We start from the raw sequence: 19,860 nt of genomic DNA, 5'->3' as shown, positions 1-19,860 counted from the left end.
CGGGATGATTACATCAAACTATTAATGTTAATCCCTGGAGAGTGGGACTAAGGGTCACTGAGGGGACACTTATTTTTGCACAACTGTAACATTACAATTTTTTTCAATAGCCATGTTTTTTTTTTTAATTTAAGAAAACCAGTTCAAAATTGAATATATTCAGCACACAGTACATGCATACTCACGTGCACTGCCATATCTCATTTTTCCTGGGCACACAGGGGGACCACATTCCCTATCCTCCTATACAGTTAGGGGTGGCCACGCCACTGAGTCCTAGCCAATGGCATGTGAGTGAAAGGGAAGTAGCCACTTCGAGGACTGGTCCCTAAAAACCTCCTCTGTGCTCACGTACTGTAGCCGTGAGATGTGAGTAACCTGGGTCCCTGACCCATCCCTTGGGGAAGAACTGCCCTGAGCACAAATATCCACTTTGGATTTCCAGGGAGTGAAAAGTAAACTTTTGCTGTGCTAAGGCACTGGAACTTGGAGGTTGGGTTTACCCTAACTAATGTACTTATGCACATACCCTGTGGGGCTCCTTTCTAATACGACTGATTTACTTTAAAAGCAAAGGCTTTATGTTGCTCACCAGCACCTAGCACAGGGCTGAGCATAAGGTAGGTGGCTCGATGAAGGCTTGCCAATTGAATAAATAAATGAACTGAACAGGCAAATCAATGTAACCCAAGTATCCTATAGAAAAAAATTAACCTCATGTGACTGAGGCAGCCTCTTGGCCTAGGAAGGATGGCACATTCCACTGAGAATATCTACCCCCTCTTGCATTAAGAGCAAGGACCTCCAGGCCACAAAGACACTGAGGGCCTTGTGGAGATAGCTGCAATAACAAAAAAATCAAATGGCGATGTCCAAGACAACGTAGAAAGACAAACATAAAATCTGGAATAGATCGATAAGAGCCATTTTACGATGAATATTCACAACTCTGGGTGCAGGTGATAAAGACCCTGATGCATGTGTGTGTGTGTCTCTTGGAAAACTGGGCAGGTAATATTTGAATGAGAGATAACCAAGTTGACTGGAGTAAATAAATGTTATATTGATAACATTGTGAATTCTAAATTATATTAAATTTTCCTCTTTAATCTTGGAATAATATCATGTTTTTCAGTTCTCGCCTGAAGCCATTTAGGAATGTATGTGTGTGTGTGTGCATGCGCACATGTGCATACATGTGCAGGTATGTTAGAGTGAGAGGCAGAAATGAGCGGTGCTTTCTTTAGTAGAAGTCCAGGTGTTTGTAAAGAGAGTGGCGGTCCTTTCTTGGAAATCTGGGTCATTTCCCAGTCAGGGGTGGGTGGGGTCAGGACCAAGACCAGGGCTGTGTGCTTTCAGGTCAACTTGCGAGAAAAGGCCCAGTTCTCAAGTTTCTCTCTTGTCTTCCAATGGGCAACTTGCCTTGAATCCACCCCACAAGAAAACCACTCTGTCACTCTTTCGTGAGAACCCCCTGGAAAGCCAACACAACATACCTTCTGGAGTCTAGAAACCCCATAGAGTAGAGGGAGATTTCTCCGATGAGGGCATAATCTGGCACCATCATGGCCACTGTCCGAAACAAGGCCTGGAAAAGAAACAGCCACTCAGAACCTAAGCCCATACAGTGAACACTGAGGGAAACACACCTACAGAGGCAAAGAGAAGTAACAGCATCGTTCAGACCACCCAGTGTCAATCAAGGAAAGGACAGGAGGGCTGGAGGACAAATCAGTGCAGGGGGACTGCCTTGACTGGACAGACCCACTGCTCCATGAACCTCTTCACTAGCCTCGTCCAGGTGCGTGCTGTCACACTGGGACCCTCAGTGGTTGTGCGGAAGTCCTCAGGCCCCCCAGCAACACCTCGTCCTCCTGTGTCAAATGAGCACCACTCAACTATGCGAACTTCCCAGTGCTCAATGCAGACAGCAGAAGTCACTCAGGGATGCAGGAAAAGTACGTGTCAGGAGAATCCTGAAGTCAGGCAGGTCTTGATTTGAGTCCCTGCTCTGCTACCCACTAGCAGTAGGCAAGTTATGCAATGCCTCTGGACCTCAGGTCTTTCATCTCAAAATGGACTAATGACTGTCCCCTTTTCATAGTTATCATGAGAACAAATGTTATCATGTAAGTTCAGTGCGTAGAAAAGTGCGTGGCACACAGCTCAATAAACATCAACTACTGTTATTAATACCTTAGCTCTCAGAGGAGAAGTGACTGACCTGCCCCAGCACTGCAGTTAGAGGCAGAGCCAGGACTAGAGCGCAGGCTCCCTGACACCAGCCGTGGATGCTTTCTGCTAGGCCGCACTGTCGCATGAAAGCTGTCTGTGCAGACCTAACATGGTTGCTGGCGGGGAGGGGTGGGGTGGGGGAGTTACATCAACTGGGCACTGAAAAATAAAAATGAGAAAAGTGGGTCCAAATTCTACTTTGGGCCATGTAGACCTAGACAGGAGGAGTCACCTGGAGGCATCTCCTTGACTCCCTTTCCACTCCCAGGGAGGAGGAGGAGTGTTGTGTCTGCATCAGATTCCGGGGCACCAATCAGAATGCGCTTCTAACAGGTGAAGCATCGTGTACTAAAGTCAGTGCATGTGGGTTTGGCCAGGTCTCTCTTGTGTCTTCCACTCAGAGGAATGGAGTAATAGCTTAAAAGAAAGTCCTTAAAGAAGCGGGCCTGTTAGTCTCCGTCTGGTCGCTCTTTTCATGCCATTGGGGTGCTAGCTGCTCCTCCCACAGGGGAGGCCCAGTCATCTTGCACTTTGGGTTTTTTCCCTCCATGAGAGCCGCATGCTAAGGTCAGCTAGGGCCTGTTCATGCGAAGATGGCCTAGTTGGCATTCTTTCTGTCCGCCTTCAGAAGCACTCCGCTTCTCCCACTAGCAGCAGGGCCAATGCTTAGTGCCATGGTGATAGCTCAGGCCAGCTCAGCAGGAGGCACCGGGGACAAATAAGCCCTCTTGTTATCTTTCTAGCTGCCTGGAACAGCCTGGTTTTGCGTGGACACCACTTAGGCCTAACCAGCTTGGCTCCACGTGCTCCAGGCTTGGTTTATCAAAGTATTAGACTGTTGAAATTTGATGCTTTCTTAGAAGTAGATTTATTTTATTTGGCCTACAGTGCTTTTTTTTTTTTTTTTTGGCATTGAGCCAGGATCTAAAAATCAGATTTCACATAGAAATCCAAAGTTCTGGCTTTTCCTGAAAAAGAAGATCTGACAATTCCTGCTTGGTAACAGTGGGCTGAGGCCTAGTAGGGACTGCTGCCTCCTGACAGGGCATTCGCCCGAGACCCTGCAAATGAGCCCAGCTGGCGTCTCTCGTTTATATTAACTGTCTGACCCCTGTAGACAACAGAAATAGTGACACTTAGTCCAGTGTTCATAGTTTCCTACTTGTTATTGGTTATTATGTGTATATTTCCTCTCGCCTCATGAGACTTCGCTCGGGAGGTAGCTGCATTCTGGGGCCAAGTAACATCTTTACTTCTCACAGCTGAAAAATGTCACCTGGTCTCATTATTTGGCTTCTGGGTGAGAGCCTCAGGTACTTCCAAAGATTTCTATACCATAAAGAACACCCAGAATTCATACACTCTGATGTTTACCTTGAGGTTATCCGGCAGCTCAGCCCTGCCGGCATACCCGGGGTTCATGGTGATGAAGACAGCACAGGTTGGGTTCAGAGACAGCTCAGTGCCTTCGAAGATGAACTTCTTTAGCTTCCGGATAATGGCTTGTTGAATGCTGAGGATCTGCTGAGCTACCACAGACAGTACTTCTACCTGGAGTGAGAATGGCCAGCTGATGCAAGCTCCTGTTTCTGACAGCCACCCACCCCACTCTGCCAGAGCCCCCTTCACTTAGCAAAGAAGGACCCCAACCGCTTGAGAACAAGACTCTCAAATTCAAAATTAGGAGCATGATTTAGGGTTTTGGTAAAGAAAAAGAAAATTGATGTGTCTATGTGTGTGCACATGTGCGTGTGTGTGTATGTGTGTAAATAGTTTCCATGGTATTGTATCTTTGTTCCAGCATCTAGCATAATGCTTGACCCATGGTATGCATATATTCAGTGTTGACTGGTTCAAATTGCATGCTTACATTTCCTGATCTCAACTCAAACAGAATTATGATGAATCTTTTGTACCCCTGCTATAGAATCCTCTCATATTCTATTTGCTTCATTTAATTTTTATTTCCCTTTGCTAGTCTGTAACAGCCTAGAGAGCAAAACCATTTCTTGCTCATCTTTGTATCATGAACACATGTAGAGTATCCGACACATAGGAGATACTAAAGAAATTTTTTAATGTGGGAGTGAATGAATGAATATGGTGAGGACACATATGTGTGTAAAACATGCATTTTGTCTTCTTGGGCTGTTTTTGTTTGGTTCATTGAGTACTTACTCAGTGCAAGGCGTCTTAAAGGAAACACAAGCCGCTGACATGGAGGAGCTGAGAGCCCAGAAAAAAGGCCCAACCCCTCCATTCTGTAGCCCAGTAGCAGGGTTACCTCAATCCTGTTGAACTCATCAAAGCAGGCCCATGCTCCAGCCTGGGCTAGTCCTTTGAAGAACTTCCCCATGGCTTTGTAATCCAGACCATCCGAGCAGTTGAAGACCACACACTAGGGAGAGGAAGGATGTGGGCACCATTCAGGATGAGTTCCCTCACATCTGAATTACCCTGCACCATGAAACAGGGGTGCGACTCCTCCCTTCCTGTTCCCCTGGAGGAGCTGGGTCCCCACTCTGCGTGTTATCCTAAACCGTTTTGAATTTCATGCCAACTGCCCTGGACAGGGGTCCAGAGAGGGATGGGAAGAAAGGGTGGGGCTGGACACCATTTCCCTACCTGCTTGGCCAAAGCTTTGGCCAGATCTTTGGTGGTTTCTGTCTTGCCTGTCCCAGCTGGGCCCTCTGGTGCTCCCCCGAGGTTCAGCTTCAAAGCTCCCATCAGTGTCCTAAGGGGAAGAAAATAAGAACTCAGTGTCCAAGCCCTAAGGCACAGGAAAGAAACTGGCTTTCAGTTTATTTTGTCTTGACTCACTCAAATAATTAAACATTTTCCCCAGATTGTATGAGCAACACGTCAGCACTGTAAAAAATTCTGTTTTATTCAACATTGTAACTTCAGTGGCTGGTGCATGGGTGGCACCCATACGCATTTGTTTGAATGAAAGATTGAATGAATAAATGAATATATACACACTAAATGAATCAAATAAAAGTAAAAAAAAATTCTCATAAACTCCACATTCCAAATATTATCAGTGCTAATGGAATGATGAAAATAAATATGTTTCTCTCACTGGATTACAAACTCTTGTGTTCAGGACTCATATTTGATTCAGTTCCACATGGTAAGGGCAAGATAAATGTTGGCAATGAATGGTGTGCTATTTGTGGTTCTACAACCTCTTGTATGAGTCACTATAATTTCAGTTAACACGCTGTCTTGTAATCACCTGAGTGTGTCTCTCTCGCCCTCATCCCAGTTAGTTGAGGGTTCCTGGAAGTCACGCATGGTGCATGGGAAAGTTCAAGAAATGGTTGTTGAATAGTGAATGGAACAAATAAAATGAATGAAGAACAGAAATCACAGAACATAGAAAACAAGCGATTGAGGACCGGAAAGAAAAAGTTTCTCAAGGTCCATCTTTAATTTTATAATTAAAAATAAATTTCCACTGTAAGGAACATATAACATCAAAGAAAAATCAAAACATCACAGAATTGACAAGTTCACAAAGGCCTGATTTCTAAAGTTATGAATTCCAAGGAAAATGGCATAGCACTTTGCTGAGCGCAGAGTGACTGTGTCTCTTCATCAGAGTGGGTGGCAGAGCCCAGAGACTCCTTGCCTGGGTCCTCATGTGGCCCTTTTCTGTCTCTTTGTCCATGGGATCTCCAGGCATCTTCCTCATTCCTGCCATTGGGGAGTCTTCTACTTAAGAACTATGCCATTTTCAAGGACAGGCATCAGTGCTCTAATTGTTGGTTTGAACACATTAATTTGTGTTAGGACTCCTCCTGGGTTCTCATTTCTGGCCTAAGGCTAAGTTTCCATGCCCATCGGTGGGACCACGGCGACTCAGGGCAAAATTCTAAAACCTGAGAATCTGAAATATAGAAGGTAAAGGTAACAGACTCAAGATGCTCTAACCTTCCTCCCTAGAAGGTCTCCCCTTGGAAATTCTCTATTCGCCCTACGGGTCCCGGGGCGCCCCCGAGCATACCTGTAGCAGCGGTCAGTGAGGGGCGTGATCACCAGCCGGGGGGAGTTGCCCAGGTACTCGTAGCCGTACAAGGCTTCCGTCGTGATCATCCGCACCCGCACGTCCTCGGCCTCCCAGTAGTAGCGCAGCTGCGAGATCCACTGGAAATCGTTCAGATCACAGACACTGTCCTCAGATAACTTGGCTACCACGTCGCGAGCTGTGGGGACACAGATGCAGAAACACACACTCGCAGAGCCGTCAGCATCCTCCCGTCTCTGCGGATTCCTCAGAGAAGGTCTGAGAATGTCATCAACTCTCTCAACAGGTTTAGGCTGGTCTACCCTCCTTGCTCATCCCCGAACTGTACGTATACACGATACAAACTTACAGTATCAGCGGCTGTTATCCTTCCCAAACTTTTAGGCGGCTGACCCAGAGGGCTCTTGTAATACGAAGTTACCCCACATGCTGTCTTAGCCCCAGTGGGACCCTTCTGGCCATGTGACAGGCCTCGAGGCTATTCTAGGAGAGCACAGTCAGCTTGGGCTGACACAGCTGGCAAGGGAAGGGCTTCCTGAATCCATGTTAGATGTATTCTTTCCAGGGGAGGAGGGCCTGAGAAACCGACTGGGTGTGGTACCCTTCTAGGTTTTCTCCTTTCTCTCAAAGGACTGTAAACATAATTTAATCTTCTCATAGTGATGGGAGCCCTGAAGTGGAGGGGTGGACATAAATTTACGAGCATCACTCATTACTCTTCGGGTAACTCACAGGGCAAGAGCTCCTGCGATCTCAGAGCTAGCACAGCGGCTCGAAATCAGGATCTCAGAAACAACTTTGCAAAGGGACCCTTCCGTAAAGCCTACTGCCTCTCTGTGAGAGAAACCTTTATTACAGTAATGGCCAAAACCCTGCAAAGAAGAGTCCTTGAAGAAGATCGCACCAACAGCTCTTCCATTCTTCCCAAGGAATGTAGTTGCACTCCAGGTTCTTGGGAGAACCCACTGAGTGGTGGCAGGAGTAGAGGTGTGTGTGAGAGATTCCAGAGGAAGGTGAATGTCAAGAGACAGAGTGGAGGATGCCTTTGCTATGCAGAGTGTGTGTTCATGTGTTCATGCATGAATATGTGTGTGTGTGTGTGTGTGTGTGCACATGTGTGCGTATGTGTAAACTCAACCACTCTGGGGGTACCCTGGGCAGTAACCACGCCTGCACTTATTATTCTTACCAGCTGGATATGTGGCCAGATGAAGACCATATTCTCCCTTCTTTCCTCCCAGTTTTACGCTAGTCTATTCAAATAAAGTCAGATTGAAATGAGCATCAGTCTTACAGAGAGTAAGATGCCATGAAATGCCAGTAGGAAGCTGGGTGTGTGAGCAAGAGAGACGTTGTTCCCAGGCAACTGGTTTGGTACAGCCCGAGTTTCCTTGGTGATAACGGAGCAAGGGTGTGGGGGTGGTTTGTTTTATATAAAGACCCTGGTTCTTCTGCCTCTTCCTCCTTCTCTCTCTCTCCCTCTCTTTTAGGAAGAGCTGGAAGGCATCCTCTCTCACCCACTCCCTCCCTGCATCACTGCTCATTTCCAGTCTCTTGAGTTTGGAATCAGACACAGGTTCAAACTACAAAAGAGCCTCAGTTACTTAATAACTGTGTGCCTCTCAGCAACTTATTTGCCTCTATAAACCTCAGGCTCTTAATCTGTGAATTGTATATAAAAATGAGACAATGTATGTCAAGCAAAGCTTGCACCAAGGAAGTATTCAAAATATTCGCTATGGTCAGTGCGAGGAAATTACTCCAAGTTGATAAATCTCAGAAATGGCTGTGGCCATCACTGTCTCAGTAAGAGTGCTGCTTGGAGGGGTTTGCAGAAATAAGATTGGGGCGGGAGGGGAAGATACAAGATAGATATACACAGAAGCATTGGCTCCCTCCTCTCTTTACCCCTCAATTACTCTTGGTTGGAGAAACCTCTCCCTAATAAGAAAAGGGACCTGAATTATTCCATCCAGGAGAAGGGAGAGAGGCAAGCTTGGCAGCTATTATTACTGGACAGTCAGTAGTGCAAGGGAAACCTCCTTGCTTACCGTGGACATCAATGACTGTGAGGGCCCCGAGGGTGAGTCGAGCCCCACTGCTCAGCTTTCCTCGTACCAGCTGGACAATCTGTGCAATCTGATCATTGCTCTTTTTCAGGAAATCCTGGCAGGGGCAGAGAAGGGGACAACAGGTTAAACTGGATTCTCTTCTGGTAATCCTGTCTCGGGAATGACGCCATCCACCACCCCATGGCCTGAGCCAGACTCTTGAATGTCATTCCTCAAGCTTCCTTTACCTCACCCCAGTCATTAACCTCTAGACAAATTTCAAATGCGTTATGCTAACTGAAAGAAGTCAGATTTAAAAGGTTAGGTACTGTGTGATTTTATTTTTATTTTATTTATATTGTGGAAAAGACAAAACTGTAGGGATAGAAAACAGAATGGTATTTGCCAGAGAGTAAAGGGTTGACTACAAAGAACATGAGGGAATTTTGGGGTGTGTGGAACTGTTCTATATCAAAAAAATACATGCACCACAATGTTCACAGCAGCACTATTTACAATAGCCAAGACACGGAAACAACCCAAATATCCATCCACAGATGATTGGATAAAGAAGTTGTGGTATATTTATACAATGGAACACTACTCAGCCATAAAAAATGATAAAGTAACACCATTTGCAGCAACATGGATGGACCTGGAAATTGTCATTCTAAGTCAACTAAGCCAGAAAGAGAAAGAAAAATACCTTATCACTTCTATGTGGAATCTAAAAAAAGAGACAAATGAACCTACTTACAAAACAGAAAGACTCACAGACATAGAAAACAAACTTATAGTTACCAGTGGGGGAAGGGGGTGGGAGAGGATAAATTGGGAGTTCAAGGTGTGCAAATACTAACTACTATATATAAAATAAGTAAATTTCTTCTGTATAGCATAGGAACTATATTCAATATCTTGTGGTAACCTATAAAGAAAAAGAATATGAAAACAAATATATGTCTGTATATATGTATGACTAAAACATTATGCTGTACACCAGAAACTGATGCGATATTGTAAACTGACTACACGTCAATAAAAAATAAAGGAAAATATAAATCAGGCTATAAACTAGAATTAACAAAATACCTGAAACTTTTTCAGATTAAAGTAGATGTGATAACTAAGTAAGAGCATGTAAACATGTAATCCTGGATTGGATCCTGAAGCAGACAAAAAGACATGAGTGGGGCAACTGACCTAATTTAAATTAGCCTATTAAAGGTTTATAGATAAGATAATATTGTATCAGTGTTAATTTCCTGATTTGGATAATTGTACTGTGGCTACATAAGATGTTAGTATATGGAGAATCTGGATGAAGGGTGTATGGGTATTCTTTGTATTATTTTTGCAATGTTATTTGTAAGTTTGAAAATTTTCAAAATAAAGAGTTAAACGATTAAAGTGAATTTTTTAAAAAGGAAAAAAAGTAAGATCACCTTAGGCTCAAATCTCACCTTCCCCACCTTCTAGCAATGTGATTCTGGGCGAATGATTTTAACTTTTGAGTCTCAGTGTACTGACCTGTCAGATCTAGATAATTACAGCTACTCTTCAAGTGGTATTGAGGATTAAATGAGAGAGTGTATATAAAGCACCTGGCACAGTGTCTGGTGTGAATAAAGTGTCCAGTAAATAGTGGTGGTTGTTGCTGCTGTTCATCGTAATATTCTTAGCACCTAGCAAAAGAAAAAGAAGAAAAAGGCATTTTGATGCCTCCCCATCACCTGTTCTGGACCAAGTGCCTTCAGTTGCTGGAATGCACCATGCTTTTCATCTTCAGACTTTTGCACATGCTGTTCTCTCACTCCCAGGAATGTTCTTCCTCCTGTTCTTTGCTTGGCTACCCCCTTATTCATATTTTATGTCTTCTCCTAGACACTGCTTCTCTGGGAAATCTTCCCCCTCTTACTTTTCTCCTTCCTCCCCATGTGTCCTGGATCCCTGTACTTTCCTTATCACAGTTCTGCAATAGAGCCTTTTAACCTCCCCCACCAGACTGTATATCCACGAGGACAGGGACCACGACTGTCTCATTCACCTCTGATTCCCTTTGCCTAGCAGCAAAGTTCTAGCTACAGATGTCAAACAAGTATTTGTTAAATGAACAACGGATAGATGGATTGATGGATGGCAATCCTGTACCAGCACCTGCTTCCTTTAGGATGCCAAGGCACATCATTCAGCATGTATGTAATCCAGGGCTTGGGTGTGTGATGGGAAGCATTCTACCCTCTTACAGGTAGGAAAACTGGGGTGCAGAGATACAGTCAGAGTTTTAAAAATTTCTTTTGTTTGTTTTGTGGGCTTTTTTGATGGGGGAAGATAATTAGGTTTACTTATTTATTTATTCTTAGAGGAAGTGCTGAGGAATGAACCCATGCTAAGCATGTACTCTACCACTTGAGCTATACCCTCCGCCCCTGAAAAGTCAGATTTTTTTAGTGTTTCTGAGGTTTGAAATGATGTACATGAAGGAAGTTTACAAGCGTAAAGTGCAGTACATCTATTAGGAATAATCAACAAGAAATCTGTAAAAATGTGAATCTTGGTCAAAAATTAATGTTCTAATTTTAATGCATAAAGAAAAATATAGTAAATTAAAATACATTCTGGTCCACAGACAATCATCTATAGGGGGAATAACAGGAGTTCTGATGAGATAATCATGGAAAACTACACCACGGTAAAAAGGCTGGGAATGGAGTTACCGTTCATTCAGTCAATAAATATTTATACTGAGTGACTATGTACTCAACACTGCAATAACCCCCTGAGATACAACAGTGAGCAAAGCAGACGTGGCCTCTGTCCTGTGGGGTTTACAGTCTAGGATCTAAGCACTGAATAGTTTATGGCATCTCATTTAATCCTCCCCTAGCAGTATGGTGTGGTACTACAGTTCCTTGCATTTTATAGACAAGGAGACTGGGCTCAGCTTAAGTAACTTGCCCATGGTCACACAGTTAACAAGTGAAGGTGTCAGAATTTGAACCCAAGTCCATCCAGTGTGGGCCTCACCATTCAGTGTGGGCATCCCTGGCAGAACTGACTGGAAATACACAGATCTGTGGATAAACAGACTTGAGCATTCGTGGTCTCAAGGGAAAGCTGAAGGAAAAGCTGGAGATGGGTTTGTGCTGGGCTGAAGGTACTGAGAAGGGGTATGGTAGAGGAAGAGGAGAGGAAAACAGGACCAGGTGGCCTCTTGGCCCAAGAAGAAGACAAGGGGTCTCTGTTGGTGGCAATTCTGCCAGGTTGACACCTGGAAGCAAAGGCTGATAAAACTTAGAATCTTTTTGCCTAGAATTTCTGTCTGGGAAGAATTGTGAGAGTTCTTGCACCACAGAACTCCAGGACAGCACCAATTCCAAATTCTCTGTCCCACTGTCCCCAGAGAAGCCAGGACTTCAGTGACACCATAGGCCTAATTATTTTATTTAGAAAACATGGCTACTCCATGTCATTCAAATCCTAATCAAGCTTGAATCTCCTCTACAAGCTTCATGACAGGTTCACTTACCGGTAGGGTCTTTTCAACCAGGGCTTGGGAAACCTCCTGGGTCCAAAAGATGGAGGAGACACAGATAACCACCTGGCCAGGCCACTGCAAGACCCACTGATTACGAGGGACCTGGGAAAGTGCAATGGGGTACATTGTAGGGTCAGTTCTTCTTGTGTGGTTTAAACTGACTTCCTAAACAATCCACCATCATCTCATGGCCTCTACAAAAACAGCATCTATCGCCAGCCACTGAGCCTACAGGGCTTCACATTTCTGGGACTACTGGTTTATGTCTTTTTCCCTGAATTTTATGGATAAGAAAAAGATCGTCATCAACAAGCTCATTAACTCCTTCCTTTGTTTTTGCTTTTGTTTTTATGCTCCCATGCAGGAATTTTGCATAGTTACAATCAAGATGCTGCTCAGAAAGTATTTGTAATCACTCTTTTTGATGGCTATCTAAATGGCTAACATTGCCGTGCTGCCCCATAATTTTGTTAGCCATGCCCTGCCCCCAACTTTTTTTTTTAAACTATAGATCAGGAAACTATGGCCTGAGGGCCAAATATGGCCATGTCTGTTTTTGCAAGTGAAGTTGTACTGTAACAGCCCCGCCCACTGTTGAACCTTTAGTCTATGGCTGCTTTTGCATTACAAAGGCAAAGACAGATAGGCGTGACCAGTGTGTGCAGCCTGCGGAGCTGAAAACATTCACTATCTGACCCTTTACAGAAAAAGTTTGCTGTCTCTTGTTGTAGATGTAAGTGCACAAAATAAGTTCATTCAGGCGGCCGTTTTTCTTTAACTTAATTTTCGATTTGTAATTTATCACGGGACAAAGGACTGGCCTTTCATTTACTGTGCAAATGCTACTGAGAGGGACAGCAGCGTGTTAACTGAATATTCTTTTGTTTGATGGAAAAAGTCCTGGGAACGCGGGTGCCGGGGTGGGGCCTCAACATGAGCAAAACCTAAAGTAGAGGAGACTAAAGACCTAGTCTGCCAACAGTAACCTCACTATGAGCTGGCTGCAGAGTAAGTGTGACACCTTCTTTTCTCATACCTGGCCCCCTAAAGCCTTAGGAGCTTAATGAGTGTGCCCTTTGGGCCATGGATAATGTTAATGAAAAGCCTCGAGGGGAAGGATGCTTAACTGAAAGGGGCTCCAAGTAGACCACTTGCCATCAATACTTTTTGCAGAAAGGACTGGTGCACAGAAATCAGAGGATTCTGGCTCACAGGCTATGCGAGTGCCAGCTGCCTCTAACTGCAAACGTTTCATGTTCAGAAATATATACGTTGCCTCAGGATTTGTAGGGAAAGGAAGAAGAGGCACAGAGTGGATCAGGCGTTACTCAGCAGGAGAGGAGTGGGCTTTTAGTAGAAGACAAAGGAGCTATCACTTAACCTTCTCCCAAAAGTTCTTGGTGTGGCAACACCCTGGCATGTGGACCCCAACTTTCATTTACCTGGACGTATGCTTCAATCCCAAGTCTAATAACTTCCCGCATACTGGCAAGCATCATCTCTTCCACCTGCTGGAGCCACTTTTCCACCATGCCCTGCGGGTTGCAACAGACAGAGTCAGCAACAGTTAGCCAAGCCTGGAGGGAGGGGTTATGGGCAGAACCCAGCTCTTCTCTCTAGACAGGGCTGGAAGGAGGTCAAAGCTTGTGCTCCTTCAAGCCAATATTCTTGATTTGTTTTACACTTATTTACTGTATTCTAGGAAGTGTATGTCTCAAAAAAGGGGCAATAGGGAATTTTACCATTCATTTCTTTCACATCATTTTCTGAAAGACAATTTCTCAGAAGACAAATGACACATGTATGTTTCAGTTCATAAAATGAAGTGCTCGTTTCTAATTGGACAGTTTTAAGTCTTGCATTATTCCATTGGTTCCCAGACTTTGCTGTGCATTGGAATCATCTGGAGCTCTTCAAAAATGATGGATGTCTGACTCCCACTCCCAGAGATTCTAATTTAATTGGTATGGGATGCAACCAGGGCATTTAGTTTCAGTTGTGTGTGTGTGTGTGTGTGTGTGTGTGTGTGTTTTAAACTCTACAGGTAATTTGAATGGGCACCATATTATTCAGTGTTAGAATTTCAGGTAATTGTACCTGCTGACTTCAGTGCTTGTGAGCTAGCTGGTATCTAGTTTCAAGATGTGACTCCCGGTTGTTGCAACTCAAATGTGTGAGTGGCAAAAACGGCCAACAAAGCAAGGCCAAGAGTGCTTGTCTATTTCTACTGTAGGGTGCCATCATGTTCAGCAGAAGTAGAAGTAATTCACATTTTACTCATTCTATGAGGGCACATGTATGAAAAATTTGAGTTAAATGGCATTAATTCCATGATATATTATTGACCTTTACGAATACCTGCCCCTACTGGGCAGTTTATCAGTTGTCCATCTGACCGGATCACTTGAAATTGGGCTCTGCTTCTGGGCATCTGAACAGAATTAGCTGTTTGGATCTGATTCCTGCTACTGCCTCCGCATGAAGTTTGGTTGAAATCCTTCCACGGATTTAGTGTCACATGAATCTGTAGTATAACGTCCATCTTAGAGATAAGCAAACAGACCTGGAAAGATTAATTCCTCAAAGTCACCCAATCATCATGTAGTGGGACCTAGGTGTTCCACACCCAGGCAGTCTGGAACCAGAGTCCAAATGCTTAACCAACATGCTATCTGTCCCTCTCTATTGTGCTCTGTTACAAAGAAAAGAACCAAAAAATGGGTAAGTGGAGTTACTTTGGCGTGAGCTGGGTAGATTTTCTGTTTGAATGGAACGACTTCTTTTTCTGAGCTGATCATGCCCACAATCTCCAGGCTGTCGGTAAACTCCAGCTTGGCAATTCCTTCAAAGCACTTCTTCAAGTGTGGCTGCACTCGGAGGGGGTCCTTTGTCTCTGACAAGATCTCCAGCAGTTCATCATTTGACAGGAAGAAGAACCTGTATCAAAGCACAGGAAGATGGCTCCTGGAATCTCTTCCGAGAGCTTCCTTGTCAAACAAGGTGATACTTCCCAACATTCAGATGACATTCTGGTAAACACCAGCTATGTTCCAGAGTCTTATCTAAGGCCCACTCCGTCTCACCATTTTTCATTTAGGGCATAGAGAGTGAATATTGTTTTGACACTGAGATCAAGAGAAAAGATGAAAGCACATGTGGGTTTACTACGGTTGAGGGAGAGGGGTTGCCACCAGCTGAAAGAAACCTGGATAGAGCAGTGGTTCTTAACCTTGGCTGCACTTCAGTATCATCTATGGAGCTTATTTACAAAATTCCAATGCCAAAGTTCCACTACTCAGAGATTCTAATATAACTGCTCTGGGACTGGGTCTTTAAAAATCTCAGGTGATTTTTATGTGATTCTAATATGCAGTCATTGTTGAGAACCACTGAATAGGAGAAGACTTCATCTTTCCTTATCTCCAAGTATGACAGAAAATGTTACAGGTGTGTAGTAAGATATGCACCTTAATAATGAGCCTAATTACACGCTCATTATTCACATTGTATATGAGAGATAATAAGACAGCTTCATTCCCTTGCTTAGGCCCTAAAGGCAACAGCAACAAACCTTCAGAAAATATTCAAGGGGCAAACCTCTACTGTAACCACTAGGTTGTAAGTTGGAGGGATCGTATGATGATGGTTTTCAGTGTCTACGGAAGATTATAAAAAGGCTACAATATTGGCAGCGTCTCTCTTCAAGAGGTGGAGTCTGTTTTCACAGCTCTTGAACCTGGCTTGGTTCTCTGTCCTGCTTTGACCAATAGACTGTGGCAAACGTGAATCTGGGCTTAACATCAAGAAGCCTTGATGCTTGCACGCTTGGCTGCCCTTGGGAACCCTGCAACCACACCATGGGAGTAAACCCAGGGTAGCCTCCTGGAGGATGAAAGACATCTGGCACAATTATCCTGGTTTCCCTGGCCTACAGGAAGCTAACCACCAGGTAGGTGACTGAGGTCCCTGTCTGCCAACTGACTGTAGTCACACGAGTGAGCCTTGGTGAGACCAGAACTATCCAGGGGAGCTCAGCCCAATTTTCCAACTCACAGAATTGTGAGTTAAGTAAATAGTTGCTGTTTTAAGCTTCTAAGTTCTGCTGTAGTTTGCTACACAACAAAGCAAATTAACATGCTGTAACTACAGTGCTGAATGGGTAGGAAGAGCTCAGGTTTTTTGTTGGCTGGGTGACTGACCAATAGCCAATGAGGATGTCAATTTCTCCCACTCCCAAGTGAAATTCAAACAGATGATCTCTATGGATTCATCATGTATGATAATGAACAAGGCTCAATGGCAATAAGAGTACTAATTAATAAAACCATATAATTAAACTAAAAATCATTATTTAGCACTCTGCATTTTCAAGATAAAATTAATTAAAAATATGTGACTATCAATAACATTTTCAAAGTGTTTGCTGAGAGTGACTTATTTTATTCCATAAAAACACATAAATAGTGAGATATTGTGCATGTGTGTGTGTTTAATTAACTTAGGAAGAAAATGAGGCTCAGAGATGTTAAATAATTGAGTGTCTTATCCAGACTACATGGATTTGAATTCTAGTTTGTCCATCTACCAGTCTTGTGCTTTTTGGCAAGTTACTGTTTCCTCATTTGTAAAATGGGAATAAAAATGCTAGCAACCTCATAGGATTATTGTAAGGGTTAAATAATCCGTATAAGCACTTATAGTGATGTCCTGGCATGTGGTAAATGCTGTATTAGTGGTGGCTATTATTCATATTTTTATTAGGAATAACAGTGGTGGGTATAGGACTTGAAGCCCAAATCTCCAAGGTTTCCTCTTCCCAAGTTTTGTGCTTCTACATAGAGTTTCCTTCCACTATTTGTGCTGTATTTGTGTCGTCCAACACTGACGCCATTAGCCAAATATGGCGATTTATAGTTAAAAATTTAATATTAAATAAATTAAAATTTTGCTTTCTAAGTCATACTAGCCACATTTCAAGTGCTGGATAGCCACATGTGGCTAATGGCTACTGGGTTGGACAGCACAAATACAGAACATTCTTATCACTGAAGAAAGTTCTGTTGGACAATGCTGCACTAAATAAATAACAAGGATACTCTTGAATCCCATTTTTCTTTCTCTCTTTTTTTTTTCTTTTTGTGGAGAGCAGGGGACTTTGTCTCCATTTAAGAGAATACTTAAATGTATTTTTCTTAAAGGCAAATTGGGATCAAAACTACATCCTAATTAGAGTTAAATGACATTGAGTGACCATCCATGGTCAACCAGATATGGACAGATTATCAGGAGTGAAGACCCTCCTTTCTGGAACCAGTCCTCCAAAACTAACTTGACTTTTACATAGAAAAATATTGGTTCTTGTGGGAAAAAGTGTCAAATATTTATAAACATACCTACCGGAAACTACAAAATTTGATGGCAAAAAATTTAGCTGACATTTCTTAAACACATAGTGTAGATGCTAAATGCTTAACATACATAACCTCATTTCATCTGCACACCAAACATACAAGGTAGGGGCTCTAATTACACCTCTATTTTACAGTGAAAGAGAACCTGAGACTTGGATAGATTTACTGAAGTCTCAGGATTGGTAAGTGGCAGAGCTAGGACTCAAACTGAGGTCTGTTTAACTCCAAAGTCCAGGCCATGGCTACTATACTCCTCTAACTGGGTATTTGACCATGCTGGCTCCGCTGATGTCCATTCAACCTCACTCTAAATAATGACCATGAAGACATGTCTTATCCCTGAGAGCTGTCTCTTGGGGATTGGAAAACCTAGAAAGAATACAGAATAGATGGGTAGAAGCCAACCCTCAGTATGAAAAATGTAAGTCTACCTATATATGGGTCAAGAGAGCAACTTCAAATAAGAGAACAATGCTGAATACCTGGGGAAAAATAGTCTCTTCTTCTCCAAGTAATTATTCAGCCCCTTCTGGATGTCCTCCAACAGAAGGTTGGCTTCTTGAAGCCTCTCAGCCATCCGTGGTTGGTCTGCTGCCATCAGAACCCTTGTATCTTTCACCTAGGTTCCATTAGAAAAGGTGAGAATCGACATGGGGTTTCTCGATTCTAAGACTGTAATGAGTGTGACCAGCCCATCAATTAATGACCCTCCTGCCCTGCTAATTGCCTCCTGACCCCACTCCTAATCTCACAGAGGTGACTGCTCATACAACATGACCCTCTTCCTCTGGCCGTAGCTGACTGGTTGGGGTTGGACACCTGAAAACAAACAAGCCAATTATATTTCAACTTCTGACATTTTGGAATTCAGACCATGACATTCTATACTAGTCTGAGTTGGCCCCTTGAATGAGGGGGTTTTACAGCTGTGTACGGATCATGTCCCATCATGTGATCCAGTGGCAGAGCAAGCTGGTCTAAAGAGAGGGCTTGAAGCAGGCATGGAAAGAACACTATGTGAATTCCTGAGAGACTTCTGCATTCTAGGTCCATCCTTTGTGAGGCCTGGCTGTGCTTTCTGCCCTCAGGTTCCATGAGACACCCATGTGATCTTTTTGTTTGAGCTACCCTAACAGGGTTTCTGTTAGTTTCAACCAAAGAATCTTAACCAAATTGGAGCTGGAGGAAGTAAGATACCATGAAAACTGGTTCCGCTGACTGGGCAATATAAATTCCCACTAGAGCAGGTAAGTTCCCTCAAGACATATTCTTTTTACGGCAGCCCCAATTTGAGCATACTTGACTTCAGAGAGGAAAAAGATACCATCTCTTAATGGATGCTCCTGGTTGCCTTGTAAACCTAGTGAACTCATCCTTCAGAGCTTGTTTCCAAAGTCAGTCACCTCCTTTGGATGTCTTCCTTAACACCTCCATGCAACTAAGTCACCCTTCTACATTCTAAAAACTGTTTGCATATAATTCTACTATGACTCATTTATCTAAGCCTGTTTCCTCACAAGACAGGGAATTCTGTGAAGGCAGAAATTATATTCTGGTCATTTTCAAGTATTTTCTGACTCCCAGTACAATTTCTGGGTTACCTCAGGTACTGACTAAACATTTGGTTTATTATAACTAAGTAACTAAATATAGAGAATTATTTGAATTCTAAAATGATTCTCAATCTATAAATGCTTTATTGCATTATCTTGTAATAAAGCCTTCTACCACATTAGGAATGAGAGCTAAATTATCCAAACTTCTAATAGTTATCTCTACAGAGTTGGGATTTCAAAAAGCCTCTACTTTTTATATCCCATATTTCCATGTTTAAACTTTTAATACCAATAACTTTTGAAATTATAAAAAAATTATAAAGGTATTTGCAAAATTTGCAAAAGTCTAGTTTACTTAAAAGTTTCAAGGGACATGGCTACAATGCACAATGAGGAACATCTATATGGCATCCCACATTTCTGATGATGAGATGTGCTAGGGAGTAAAAACTCACAGCTTGGGACATGAGTGATTTCCAGTAACTGTCAACGACGGCAAATTTCCTGCCCTCTTCTGGCATCTGGGCTATGATGTCCTCAGAACTGAAGATTGGTTCCAGGTACAGCCAGGTGGCTTGGCATTTCAACCAGGCATCCAAAATTTCCTGCACACGAACTAGCTTTTCTTCCCACTTCTGTAAATTTAGCAGTTCATAGCTGAATCATTAACAGGCCACTCTGCATTACAGGCCCACTGGCTAAACAAATGGATGGATTCCTTAATTTATTCACAGTATTTACTTGTTCAACAAATAGTTATTGAGTGCTCCCTATGTCTTGGTCACTCCTCTAGGCAACGTAAACAGAGCAATGAAAGAACCAAACAGGAGTCCTTGACCTCATGGAGTTCTTTTCCTCGTGGAATAATAATCAAAACACAACAACAACAACAATAACAATAATGGTTATAATGCTTACTCTGTGATAAGTGATGGTCTGACTGCTTTATGTATGTGAAACCAATTTAACCCAACAGACTTACGAGGGAGATATTATTACAAATCTCACTTTACTGATGCAGAAACTGATACGCAACTGT

At 43.1% G+C, this 19,860-nt stretch overlaps 1 protein-coding gene across 1 annotated transcript in view; it reads right to left on the bottom strand.

Moving 5' to 3' along the window:
- DNAH3 (dynein axonemal heavy chain 3) overlaps positions 1 to 19,860 on the bottom strand; it is a 152,752-nt gene that overhangs the window by 78,658 nt on the left and 54,234 nt on the right. Inside the window, exons 24-34 of the mRNA XM_074346872.1 lie at positions 19,277 to 19,456; positions 17,748 to 17,884; positions 14,590 to 14,791; positions 13,297 to 13,389; positions 11,846 to 11,956; positions 8,317 to 8,431; positions 6,245 to 6,443; positions 4,861 to 4,969; positions 4,520 to 4,633; positions 3,610 to 3,786; positions 1,497 to 1,588 (exon numbers count right to left, since the gene is read on the bottom strand). Coding sequence (XP_074202973.1) covers positions 1,497 to 1,588; positions 3,610 to 3,786; positions 4,520 to 4,633; positions 4,861 to 4,969; positions 6,245 to 6,443; positions 8,317 to 8,431; positions 11,846 to 11,956; positions 13,297 to 13,389; positions 14,590 to 14,791; positions 17,748 to 17,884; positions 19,277 to 19,456 — 1,529 coding nt within the window. The remainder of the gene's footprint in view (positions 1 to 1,496; positions 1,589 to 3,609; positions 3,787 to 4,519; positions 4,634 to 4,860; positions 4,970 to 6,244; positions 6,444 to 8,316; positions 8,432 to 11,845; positions 11,957 to 13,296; positions 13,390 to 14,589; positions 14,792 to 17,747; positions 17,885 to 19,276; positions 19,457 to 19,860) is intronic.

This window comes from Camelus bactrianus, chromosome 18, assembly GCF_048773025.1.
Source record: "Camelus bactrianus isolate YW-2024 breed Bactrian camel chromosome 18, ASM4877302v1, whole genome shotgun sequence".
NCBI lineage: Eukaryota > Metazoa > Chordata > Mammalia > Artiodactyla > Camelidae > Camelus > Camelus bactrianus.
This window is presented reverse-complemented; position numbering and strand designations above follow the sequence as displayed.